Consider the following 12,906-nt stretch of genomic DNA (forward strand, 5'->3'; position numbering starts at 1 on the left):
TTTTAATAATTCGAAGACAAATACGACGGCATTAAAATGTGCCGCCCATACAATTATACAAAGTAACGGCGTTTGAAAAATGTTCTCGGCATTGACTCTTTAATCATATGTTGAACTGATTTCAAAGTGTAAACATTCAATTTGTATGGGAGAAAAGGCGCGAAAGCAAGATCATCATAAAGTGAAAACAAAACTTTGCTTTTGATACAAACATCATGGATCAATATCCCGATGAAAATGAGGAATTCGAATTGCAATACCAGGATGAGTTGGAGATGATGAATGAGTTTGAAGAGCAAAGTAAGTTTTTCGGTTATTTGTCTCACAGCTTTCACTAACCACTTTTAGTGCATAGATCTCATGCCAGTTATTTCCAACAAAACTCTTGTGAATCCGAAGCCTGCATTGAGCCAAATATCGTTGAATTCGCCCCAATTATCGCAAATCAGTTTCGGAGATGAAACGCAGCTATCCTCGGTTACAAGTGGAGGTGGGCCAGTCAACAGACGTCTATTCGGGACACCGAAACATCCACCTATGCGTGGGGCTTCAACTCCATTCACAACTAAACAAAAGATGGCTCCTATACAAGAGGTGGTGGATTTGAATGAGCCCGATATAGAGGAATTAGACATGAGACCATCGACAGCAAATAGAGCCCTGGAAGAGTTACAAAGAGCTAACAACAAACGTAAACGTTTGGAAAGAGATCTTTTCGGTGATATAGCCGACATATTTGGCGATGAAACATATGAAGATCCAGAAGCGAAAAAGGCTAGAACAGAGGAGGAAAGGGACCTAGACGCTATTGAAAAAATTTTGGAAACTAGACGAAAACTGAGGGAGCAAAGTAAAACCGTGCGTCCCGATAGTTTGGCCCGATTAGAAGCTCTGCACGCATTCAAAATGCGTAATTTGTCCTATACTATACCCCAATGGCCGTTCCTTCCTTTGTGGCGTAGTGATCAAGAGCGAGTCTATGTACGTTTCCATTCGGAAGAATATGAAACAAAGGCCATCAATGAAATAAAAGCTGCTGGTAGTTTGGAAAGTTTACTCGGTGACCATCGTGAGAAAATTTGGGAGGAAGCTAATGAATTGGTCCTTAAGAGATTAACCAACAATAAGGAAGCAACGAGTCAAGAGCATGCCCCCATTATTGTAGAACCTGTGGCGAATTCTGACAGTCGTTTATGGGTGGAAAAATATAAACCTCGAAAATATATAGACCTTCTCTCTGATGAGATGACCAATAGGTCGCTATTGTACTGGTTGAAAATGTGGGACAAAGTGGTCTTTGGCAAGTATGCAATGTCCAAATTTAAAACACTTCACAATTCTAATTATATTCAAAATTTGCTTAGGGAATTTAAGGCATTGCAGGACAATGCTGCCCACAGCGGAGAGGTGAATACTTTCAACAAAAGGACTGGTAAATTTGAATCGAATGGAGGGTGGCGTTCACGTAAAGCAAAACAATTTCTAAACACAAATGTGGATGAAATGGGTAGGCCAGTGCAAAAAGTTGCCTTGCTGTGTGGTCCACCTGGTTTGGGTAAGACTACATTGGCGCATACAATAGCTCGACATGCTGGCTATAATGTGCGAGAAGTCAACGCTTCTGATGATCGAAGTCCCGAAGCTTTCAAATTGGCCTTGGAAAATGGCACACAAATGTCTTCAGTAATGAACGAAAACAAAAGACCCAATTGTATTATACTGGGTACGAATTAGACTTAGAAAAAAACATGGAATCGAATAAAAATCTGTTTTTCTGTTCTAGATGAAATTGATGGAGCTCCCCGTCAGTCAATTGAATTTCTGGTTAAATTTGTTACAGATAGTGTACCCCTTAAAGCCAAAGGTAAATCTGGTGGAAAAGCGGCTCATAATGTATTGAAACGGCCAATCATTTGCATATGCAATGATGTCTATGATCCTGCCTTAAGGCCTCTGCGTCAAATAGCCTTTGTTGTTACTTTCCCGCCAATTGATTCTGCACGTCTTGCTGAACGTTTGCTACAAGTAGCCCAAAAAGAAAAAATGAAATCGGATTTTGGTTCTCTAATAGCTCTGGCCGAAAAATCAGGAAATGATGTACGTTGCTGTATTTCATCGATGCAATTTTTCAAGTATGTACACAGAAGCTAAATTTTCCACAGACTCTTCTTTGGCCTATCTGCTGCGAGTTTTTAGACTTTAATCTGCACAATCTTCCAAAGAGGACCCCTTTTTTTATAACAGATTGCTTTAAATTTTAACATTTCCTAAAATCATTTTTAATTTTCTTTCTAGCGCCCAGAAAAAAGGTTTGTGCCTTCAAGATGTTCTTAATAACAATTTGGGCCAGAAGGACAGACACCAGGGTCTATTCGAAGTATGGGGTTCCATATTTAGGGTAAGTTTTGTTTATAAAATAAAAATATCTCTTACTATAAATAGTTCGATATCCAGCGTTGACGGAATTGTTTCACCAAAAACCGCTAGATTTGTCCAAAAAACTAGCCAAAAAAAGCTAAAAAATAGCTAGAAAAAAAGCTAAATTTTTTTGTAACAAAAGTCACATTTTTGATTGAAATTTAACAAACTTAAAGCTTTATTTCACTTAAAATGCATATTATTTTAATTGTATTCATATTAATTCAATTTATGTGAGACTGTAAGAAAATCTAAGTCATATTAGCTCTGTTTGCGTACTCGATACATTTTGATTACTATAGCAAATTTTTACTGGAAGTCCTTCGTTTATATTTCCTAGTAAAAACATGTTTCCCAATAAACTTGCAATTGTCAGCTGGTTAATCATCAGCAAGTCCAATGTGCGATATATTGCAGAATGTCACATAGAACTGCATTAGAAAATATCAATATATTTCGTTTTAATGATAAATTCGAAACCCATTCTAACTGTCTTGCAAGTTTATATTGAATAACTTTTATTCGAAAATTTCCCATACAAACCTATTGTTGTCCAATTTTCGTAAATGTAAAGCTATTCCATTAATATAAAGCAGATTTGTTTTCACTACGAATTTTTTATTGCATTTTTTGATGTTAAAAAATAATACCACATTCAAAGCTTTATTTCCTTAATTATTTCTATGTTCGCTTCCAAAGATTTTGTACACTAATGATTTTGGTATTGATTCCGAGTCAAATTTGAATCTATTCGTTTTTTCAGTTTTTTCTTCATGAGCTAACGACAACGTGCTAACGACAACTTAAATTTCCAAATTCAGACTCGACTTTAAGTACAAATTATTCTATGTATACGTTTTTAAAATAAAATGTTGAAAAACCTCTTCTTTTTGAACGCTATTTTGGTTTGTGGTCAAAATACAAAAACTCCACAAATTAAAAGACTATTTAATTAATTTTAGGATTTTTTTTAGAATTGACCCTAGCCTTCTTTCATGAAAAGATACCCATTTTTAAGTTGAATCACTTAACTAAAGGACGAAACGACTTTATCGTCTTTTGGACAAGGACAACAGTTAATATAAGAGAAATTCACAAATGCTATTATAACCAAAATTCGCGTTCGTATTTTAAGGACATGAAATCTTTGGCCTCACGACAATATTTTTTTCAGTGTACAAAGCAATTCACATCTACTATTATAATTTAGTAATATCATACTTTAGAATATTATAATAACATAAAAAGGATAAACGAGTCAAATGCTAATATTCCTAATAATTTACTGACAGTTTATATAAGGAATTTGTATGGTAATAGTAGATTTAAAGTTTACTATAACTTTTATGAATACGAGGGAAAAACTTTACAACAAGGTGTATTTGCTGCAAAAATGCCCGCATAATGGCTGGAATAATTATTAATGTTTCAATTGAGCTTTGAAATATGTTGAAAACCTTATTTTGGCAGCATGGCTTAGATAAGTATGATGTTTTATCCATATTTCAATAGGAACATGCGAAAATAAAAAAAGCCAAAAATAGCCAAAAGGGACATGAAAAAAAAGACAGAAAAAAAGCTAAAAGCTAAATGCATTTTTTTCCCGCTAAACGTCTTAAAAAAAGCCAAATCTAGCGGGAAAAAAGCTAAATTGGCAACGCTGTCGATATCTATCCCCTATGTTCTGGCTTACGAATTGGGAAAACTCTAAATTTAAGTCAAATTATGAAAAGATTCGTAACAGGATTTGTCAATACAAAATTATACATTTGCGAATTTAATTAGTGTGAATTGAATATTGCTCTCCATAATTGTTGCTGTACATAAAAGAAATTTACACAAAGAATTTTATTAAAGTTGAGCCAACGATTTCTTTTCATTGATTTAAAGAAATATTTTTATTAAGACAAGCTTTTTGTTATTGGGTAAATTTTAATGACATATTTACTTAATTTCATGAATTTTTTGTATGATTGTAAAAAGTAGTTAATAAATAATTTAAAATTCTACATTATGCCAGTTTGCGTGTCCAAATAACAGCCACTTGCTCTAATCCGTTCATGCGTTCTATGCCATCAGGAATTGAAATCTGGGTTTGACCGATGTAGACCATAAGTAAAGTAATACCGGAGGTTATGTCTGCCTGAGGAGGCAATATCAAGAGATCTGCATTTCAAAATCATGTCCCCAACATCTGTGCATATCTCTAAAATTGTGCTTGAAACCTTTACTCTTTTCATAATATCTTCGACGACTACAAATGAAGACAATAAATTTAGATTTTCAATATGCTTAAAATCAAAATATGTACAATTCTATCACAATTTTAAATATTCTCTTGGCAGATTCAACGCCCCAAGAAACAACTGACTCAAATGCGAGGTGAAGATGAGGCCCAAGTTACAATGACCGATATGTCAATGAGTACTCGTGTACGACATGTCCTAGATGTGGTACACTCAGGAGGAGATTACGAACGGTAAGTTTAGATTATTCCAATAATAATAATAATGACAGATTGCCACTACCCAGATACACTTCTTTGCTTTTAGCCTAATGCAAGGTGTTTATGAAAATTATTTACAACAAAAAATGCCCGATCCAGATCTAAATGGTGTGGTAGAAGCAACACAATGGTTTTCTTTCTCCGATCAAATTCAAAGGCAAATACACCAACAACAAAATTATACCGTCTACCCCTATCTACAGTATGGCTTTGTGATATGGCATATGTTGTTTGCTTCATTGGCGTGGCCTAAAATAAATTTCCCCAGCAAATCGTTTGAGGTAAGAAGTATGCTGAAAATTCATTTCTAGCTTTGAATGGCATCGTATCATCATTAATGTTTTATAATTCAATTCGTCCCAAATGAATGGAGCACGGAGGAGGGGGTTAGGGGCCTAACCACTGTCTTGGGTTTATTTTGTTTACATTTTCTAAATGACATTTTCGCTTTTGAATAGACGATGACTTTTGTATGCATTCCAGTCTAGAAGGCGTGTGCTATTATAGCCTTTGGGCCATACCGTCCTTAGGAAGTGCATAAGTAGATTTTTATATCATCAGTTTAATGAATAAAATGCAATCATGAGATTAAATGTGTAGAAACCTAATGCAAACATAACAGCCACATTAGATGGTTACACGCTTTAGCTATAGAATTTTAGATTCCTAAGCCTTGGTTGTTGGTTGCCTTTTGTTGTGAACACTTAACAAAATGTTGTTGATTTTTTCAAATTTTCCATTAAAAGCCTTTTAGATAAGAAATGCCTTTTTTAATTGAAACGTTTATAACTTTCGTTTTTGTTTTCTCCTTTGGATCTTTTCAACCAATTCCTTAGTTCAATCAAAAGCAAACAACGCAAAAGAATATATTCCAATCTTTGAGGAAATCATTTACATGTGGAGCTATTGGTGTGGGTCAGGGTCATGCTGTATTATTGGAGACAGTGCCATTGTTGAAGAGAGTTTTATCTCCTCAATTAAGATCGGTGGCTGTGCAATTGTTATCCCAGAAGTAAGTGCAAAAAAACTCGTTTACATTTTTGCGTAATTGTTTAAAACAAAAGAATTCCCATTTCAGAGAACAGAATGATTTGAAGCATTGCGTGGAAATAATGGCTGATTTGGGCATTAATTATCATCAAGTGAAATCAGCTGATGGTCCTTACATATATCGAATGGAACCCGACCTGGATGCTTTGGCCCAATTTCCTGGCTTCCAAGGAGTTGCATTGTCATATTTTGGTCGTCAATTAGTTGCCCGAGAAGTCGAATTGGAATGTATACACCGTTCAACGCCCAAGGCTTTGCCTGGCCAAACCGAAAAATCTCAACGTGCAGTCAAGTCACTGCCTCCCACAAAGAATGCAAATGATACTTCACCTACAAATTTGCCCAATCATTTACAGCGTTTAAAGCCAAAACGTATCGAGAAAACATTCAATTCTAAGGCTAACGAAGCTGTAAGTAGTTCATTTCATTTTATTTCCTATCTATCGACAATTTCATGCAAAAGTATGTACGTGCCATAGATTATGCTACTTGTTAGTTATTCCTTCCATTGCCAGATACGAAAAAACTGAATAAGAAGATGTAATGCCAACAATTTGCCCTAGCAATGGCTATCTATTTACAGTATTTAGTAGTTATGCACAATGAATGTTATTCACGTTCTATTTTCTTTTGTGGAAACCCACTTTTGCTACGCATGCAAAAAGGAATTTTGAATATTTGCGAAAACGTGCTGAGCATTTTCAGTTTACCTTCTTTTTATGTAGAGTTTCTCGATTTGCATAGTTAGTTTGATAGTTTATAGTGGGGTAGGGGAAAAATAAGAAAACTTTATTATTGCTTAGATTTAGTCCTATTCAAAAAAAAATATATATGATATAAAATTGCAGTAAATTTATGTTAACCTTCTGTTCATTTTATAATAATAAAACAAAAACTCACAAATGTCGCTAACATCATTGAGAATTTATACGTATATGGTGGCTCTCAAAATTTATATCCACGATCTTTTGCATGCAGGGTGGTTCTTATCAGTAGGATAAAATTTTAGATTATTGATGATAAATGAAGATAATATAGCAATATTTTGGACGAAATTCGGGTGGTGCACATTCATGGATCAGGGAAAGGAGCCACCGTGGTGCAATGGTTAGCATGCCCGCCTTGCATATACAAGGTCGTGGGTTCGATTCCTGCTTCGACCGAACACCAAAAAGTTTTTCAGCGGTGGATTATCCCACCTCAGTAATGCTGGTGACATTTCTGAGGGTTTCAAAGCCTCTCTAAGTGGCTTCACTGCAATGTGGAACGCCGTTCGGACTTGGCTATAAAAAGAAGGTCCCTTGTCATTGAGCTTAACATGGAATCGGGCAGCACTCAGTGATAAGAGAGAAGTTCACCAATGTGGTATCACAATGGACTGAATAGTTAAGTGAGCCTAATACATCGGGCTGCCACCTAACCTAACCTATGGATCAGGAGAATGGCTGCCACGGTTGGGTGAATCCTATCAAAATTGGTAGATGGGTAGAATTTTTTGGCGTTATGGTAGAATTTCTCAAAATGTTCTACACCAACAACGCTGTGTTTCAATTACTCTTCTGTTTGTCGAATTTCATTACGGGAAGTCAGGAAGATATAGTTTATTCCATTTGTATTTATACAGTAATTTCTACAATTTATTCATATCGAATAAAAAGCTTGGTGCAGATGGATTTTTTTTTGTATGCGCTTCAGAATTATCGAAAATCAAAATCATCACTATCCTCAAAAATCGAATTTTTCTTTAGAAGTAAATCAACCACTGAAATTTTTTCGAAAACCTCAAAATTTGACTATTTGTTTTTAATTTTGTTAAAAATTTGTTAATTAATTTTGTACTCGTGTGTGGCATTCGTAGTCACGAGTCATAATAGAAATATATTGTGAATAAGAACAGTGGCGGCGGTTCGAGTGATATATTTTCTCAGTGAGTGACTTTTTTATAAATTGGGGAAAAAATTCTCATAAGATGAGGGTATACTAACTCTGTCATTCCGTTTGTAACATATCGAAGTATCTGTCTCAGATCCATAATGTATATTTTGGGTCGTGGTAAAATTACGATTCGATGTCCGCCAAGTCAATAGCTAAACAAGCTATTGAAACTTTGTACAAGTAGTTTTTATTAAAGTAGGTTGGATGGTATTGCAAATGGGCCATATCGGACCACTTTTAGATATAGCCCCCATATAAACCGACCCCCAGATTTGGAAGTTTCGTTCGATTCGTTTGCAATTTGGCTCGCAATATACGCGTATGCCCTATAACGACCGTGCAAAGGGGTACGAGTCGGACCAAAATCATATATTAGAGTGAGTGCAGCAAATGTGGTATACCCATTTGTCTTTCCATAGCCAAATTTTTTGTTTTTCTCCGACAAGGCTAAGATTTTACCACATTCATTTTACTAGTGTTAGCCAACCACGCAACTATGAGCGAAAAATAAGAAACCCATAATTTCGGATATATTTGCGAATTTATTTATTATTTTATTAATTATTTATTAAGCACGAATTCATAAAATGTGCAGGTAATGTGGTACACCATAATGTAGATTTTTTTGTAAAAAGAAAATAAATGCAATATATGTATCGCAATTGCATATGCTTATTTAGTTAGTACTCGTTAGTTATCTACATCCGAAAATTAATAAATTGAAAATATACCTTCACACAAAACGAAATGATTAAGAACCACCAAAAAAACATTCGAGCACGGGTAAATGTGAATTCTTTCAACTGGCACAAAGAAAGAGTTGCAAAAATCAAACTAATCTTCATTCTCTGACAGCCACAATCTATTCAGCATTGCCTGTACCACATTTGCTGCACTCATCCTATATAAATCGATCTCCAGAATTCCGGATCCTTTAAAAGGAGCAAATTTAATTCGATGTGGTTGAAAATTGATACGTGATGTCAGTATATGCCTTCGGCAAATGTTACTACAACCCAAGTAATTCTATGGTGGATGCAGTCTTTGGAGGAACTTTCTGAGCAATCAATTTTGGATGGTACATAAGATTCGGACTGGCCCAATTTTCGGCCGTATTTTTTCTTACATACACGTAGAAGTTTATGTCGGGGTACACCCTGAAAATCTGAGAAAACACTGCTGGTTGATCATTAGGTGAATATCAAAAGTTGGTTAATTCGTGTCAAAAGTCAATTAGTTTGTTTGTTTAAGCCATTTTGACTACGTACCTAAAATTGGTTAGTATTGGTATTAGGTTTATTTTAGTTTCAATGATGGTGCAACCTGGATAGAAGCTGTTATTGTGCTTTCCGAGTTTTCCTTTCAAAAATGAAATCAAACCTTAATTCATTTGAATGTAAATATGAAATCCAATAAGAATTCGAATTGAGATTTATATTGGAAAGGTGTATTTCTCCAGAGGAAAAGAAGAAATTGTGGATTTTGTTTGTGTTCATGCTGGAAATACAATTCAAAGTTAAATTGGAAATAAAGTTCCCATTGCCTCTTACAAGCAGCCAAAGGCAGCCACGCTAGCTGATTTTCTAAAAAGTTTACCAACAAAATTATTTACAATTGTTACAATATCTTAAATGCCTGTTTTGGGAGAATTTTTTATTATACGTACCAATATTTCATTGCAATAACAATCAACGTAGAAAACCATATCATAGGAGGAATCATTATGGAATTATTGTTACTGTTATTACTGTTGCATGATAATGCTATCAGTTCCAATGTAAACCTTCCGTATACACACTGATACTGATGATGAATAAATCTATGTAATATTTTTCAGGTCTCCAAGGATTTCTTTGGTCGCATACAACGTAAAACAGCCGCACAATCATTGGCCGAAGAAAGTGAGTACATACATGTATATTGTTGTGGTCTTTGCTCATTGGTGGATGGCTGCTTAGGCATTGTTTACTTGAGGTCCTTCATCCTCGCATTATGTTTTCTAACAATAGCAGCTCAAGCATTGCATTGTAAACAGTTTTGTGATTATTGTTAATGCAAAAAGTTTTGTTGATTTTGTACAACACAGTTGAATTTATTTGTTTGCTTCCATCCAAATATCCACTGTCAATGAGAATGTGTTCTGACATTGATTCGGCTGGAGGTGTGGAGTGTTTCATTATACATATTTACTTTTTTGATTGCATGTATTTTTGTTTATTAAATACTAATTTTACGCTTGAATTTTTCTATATTTTTTTTATAGCTAAATCCGATCCAATTGTCAAGAGTCCCATTTGGTATCGCTACAAGGAGGGTTACAACAATGCCGTACGCAAAGATATTCACATGAATGAATTACTGTAGCTAATGCTGGTGATATGATTGACTTAGTTTTTAAATTTACCTTTACTTTCAGCGATTCTCGTAATAAAGTTATGGTCTATATATTTTTTTTTAATTTTTCTTCTTATTTATTTATTCATTTATTTAATCAACCAACGCCCTATAGGACAACATGTTGATAGAATTTAGTACAATTCAGGAAAAATTGACTTAAAACTAACTATTAAACCTATACTAGCACACAATCTTTTAAAAAAAAATTAAGTATTATATACAAAAGATTGGTACAGCAAGAAAATCGATTGTCAGTATGATGGTCCTAGACTTATCATTCCATGTCTGAGAAATATAGTTTTTTTTTTATTTCGTCCTAATAGAAGGGTCATACATTTGCGGTTTAACCTACTAAGATATATGTAAAAAACGAAATGTTTTAAAGTAAAATATTGCTTCAGATCTATCAGAAAGTAGTCTTTTAAGTATCATAATCCGGTAGAAGTCATATCAAAATATGATCGACTCTCTTCCTTGAGTTTGAAAAGAACACTATACTCCAAAACTCAGATAAAAGGAATTAATCATGAGGCTTCTAGGTGCACAAGGAGTCAAACTGGGAGTCAAACTGTAATGGGACAATCGACCGCATTTACGTGATATAAGTGGCATCAAAACTACTAAGGCCCTGAGAGATCATGTATTTAGACGGCAGTTGGCTTCAATTAACACATACCTGCTCAACCGTAACCTATTACTCTCTTCCAACTGCATCCATATTTATGTCTTGCACTAAAGAGGTTACTTAGCTGTACGGTATTTCCAAACATGGACAGAGCAAAACCTTGGCCAATACAATGTAAAATTTTGTAGAAGTCGACTGTTCGATTTAGGCTAATCAATTTTGGCAAATATGAAAAGTGCATTTTTATTAAGACATTCTAAGAATTCTGAAATTATTTTCAAACACACACAAATGACTCGCTTATTAAAATTTTCTTAGCTTTTCGTATGACTGACTAAGCGTTAGTTTAATACTTTGTATTTTGTTTTTGTAATTTTTATATTACATTCTCCCCTATACTACAGTCTTGTGTAGGCTGGACTCATGTGCGTAAAACGTGAGGATCTCCATTTCTTGCCGCGCTGATATTTTTCTCTTTGCTATGATGCTGATAACAATGATCATGTCTGTCCGACGAATCTCCGTCCATTCGTCTCTGCTGATTTTCATTGGTTCTTTTTTTTTGTTTCTGTAAAATTCAAACTGAGTTCCCTAGCAAAAAAAGAGTAAGATTCAGTATGTCTTTGTCTTAAGTGTGAGCAATTTTGACTGTGAGAGACGTCGGTTAATTTGGAAAATTAAAAATTGTGAACTATTAGCAGTTGCAGCGTAGAATCCCCAATCTAATGATGACGAAATTTTTAAATTCTGTTTTGCTAATTACACTAATCTCATTGTTTGTTCTATCGACGGAATCACGTTGGACTATCCCAAGTAAGGTCAACTGCAAATAAAATGGAAATTTTCTTATATTGATTGTGACTTGGTTTTTCCCATGTTTATTGCAGATATTTGCCTGCAACCTCCGCCACGTTCTGAAGGAGGCGTTTGCAATTTGGAAATTGAGGGGTACTTCTTCGATCCGCAAATGAGCAATTGCGAAAAATATTCAATCGCCGGATGCCGCTTGTCCGGGGGGCAGAGTTTCGGTTCGCATGAAGACTGCGTGGCAACATGTATTCATGGAACCCGTCGTTTGCAAGACATACGTCACGATTGATATTTGACTGATTTTGTTTCTATTAAATATGTGTTCGAATTCCCCTATGTACATCTACATGCTTATATACTCGCATAAAAATAAAGTCTTGAGTTATAAAGTGAAAAAACAAAAAAAAAAAAAAACGCGGTTTTCTGCCTCACATAGATAATCCATGGAATTTCGGATTTACTTGACTATTCCACTTTTTACCAGTTTCCACTTTTTTGAGAGATGAATTCATAATTGGAGTCTATGTACCGCTCTTCTTATCAGCAGCTCAGGATTATTAGGGGTAGGAATAAATATATTAATGAAATACTCACTATTGAAATGTTAGTATTTGGTGATGGGCGAATTTTCTTAAAAAATTAAGAATTTTTTCTTAGGAAATTTTGTGATGGGCGATTTTTTTTTAGAAAATTTGGTAATGGGCAAATTTTCTTAGAAAATTTAAAAAATTGTTTAGAAAATTTGTGTAGGGTGAACTTTCTTAGAAAATTTTCAGATGGGCGAATTTTCTTAGAAAATTTGCTGGTGGACGAATTTTTTTAGAAAATTTACTGGTGGACGAATTTTCTTAGAAAATTTAGTGATGAGCGAATTTTGTAAGAAAATTTGCTGGTGGGCGAATTTTCTAAGAAAATTTGGTGATTGCTGATGAGCGAATCTTAAAAAATTTGTTGATGAGATGGGCAAATTTTCTTAGAAAATTTGCTGGTGGCCGAATTTTCTTAGAAAATTTGCTGGTGGACGAATTTTCTTAGCAAATTTGATGGTGGGCTAATTTTCTTAGAAAATTTTAGAAAAATGGGGGAATTTTCTAAGAAAATTTGCTGGTGGGCGAATTTTCTAAGAAAATTTGGTGATTGCTGATGAGCGAATTTTCTTAAAAAA

At 34.6% G+C, this 12,906-nt stretch overlaps 2 protein-coding genes across 2 annotated transcripts; both read left to right on the plus strand.

The window, feature by feature from the left end:
* The first annotated feature begins 128 nt into the window (after positions 1-128).
* On the plus strand, positions 129-10,367 carry cutlet (chromosome transmission fidelity protein 18 homolog). Its single transcript, XM_075297774.1, has 11 exons — positions 129-300; positions 356-1,304; positions 1,365-1,723; positions 1,784-2,132; positions 2,296-2,398; positions 4,764-4,897; positions 4,971-5,205; positions 5,761-5,936; positions 6,003-6,384; positions 9,747-9,810; positions 10,173-10,367. The coding sequence occupies exons 1-11, from the start codon at positions 216-218 to the stop codon at positions 10,271-10,273; spliced, it is 2,937 nt and encodes a 978-aa protein (XP_075153889.1). The 5' UTR covers positions 129-215; the 3' UTR covers positions 10,274-10,367.
* A 1,169-nt stretch (positions 10,368-11,536) lies between these two features.
* On the plus strand, positions 11,537-12,155 carry LOC142227311 (kunitz-type serine protease inhibitor spermatin). Its single transcript, XM_075297775.1, has 2 exons — positions 11,537-11,744; positions 11,819-12,155. Exons 1-2 carry the CDS (start codon positions 11,657-11,659, stop codon positions 12,028-12,030), a joined length of 300 nt encoding a protein of 99 aa, XP_075153890.1. The 5' UTR covers positions 11,537-11,656; the 3' UTR covers positions 12,031-12,155.
* The last annotated feature ends 751 nt before the right edge of the window (positions 12,156-12,906 follow it).

This window comes from Haematobia irritans, chromosome 2 (assembly GCF_050003625.1).
Source record: "Haematobia irritans isolate KBUSLIRL chromosome 2, ASM5000362v1, whole genome shotgun sequence".
Classification (NCBI taxonomy): Eukaryota; Metazoa; Arthropoda; class Insecta; order Diptera; family Muscidae; genus Haematobia; species Haematobia irritans.

Bases quoted from the DNA above. Each gene is read 5' to 3' on its own strand.
- LOC142227311 (XM_075297775.1), top strand. From the start codon at position 11,657: ATGATGACGAAATTTTTAAATTCTGTTTTGCTAATTACACTAATCTCA. The intron at 11,745-11,818 runs GTAAGGTCAACT...TGTTTATTGCAG, and splicing joins ATCACGTTGGACTATCCCAA to ATATTTGCCTGCAACCTCCG.
- cutlet (XM_075297774.1), top strand. From the start codon at position 216: ATGGATCAATATCCCGATGAAAATGAGGAATTCGAATTGCAATACCAG. The intron at 4,898-4,970 runs GTAAGTTTAGAT...CTTTGCTTTTAG, and splicing joins TCAGGAGGAGATTACGAACG to CCTAATGCAAGGTGTTTATG. The intron at 6,385-9,746 runs GTAAGTAGTTCA...AATATTTTTCAG, and splicing joins ATTCTAAGGCTAACGAAGCT to GTCTCCAAGGATTTCTTTGG.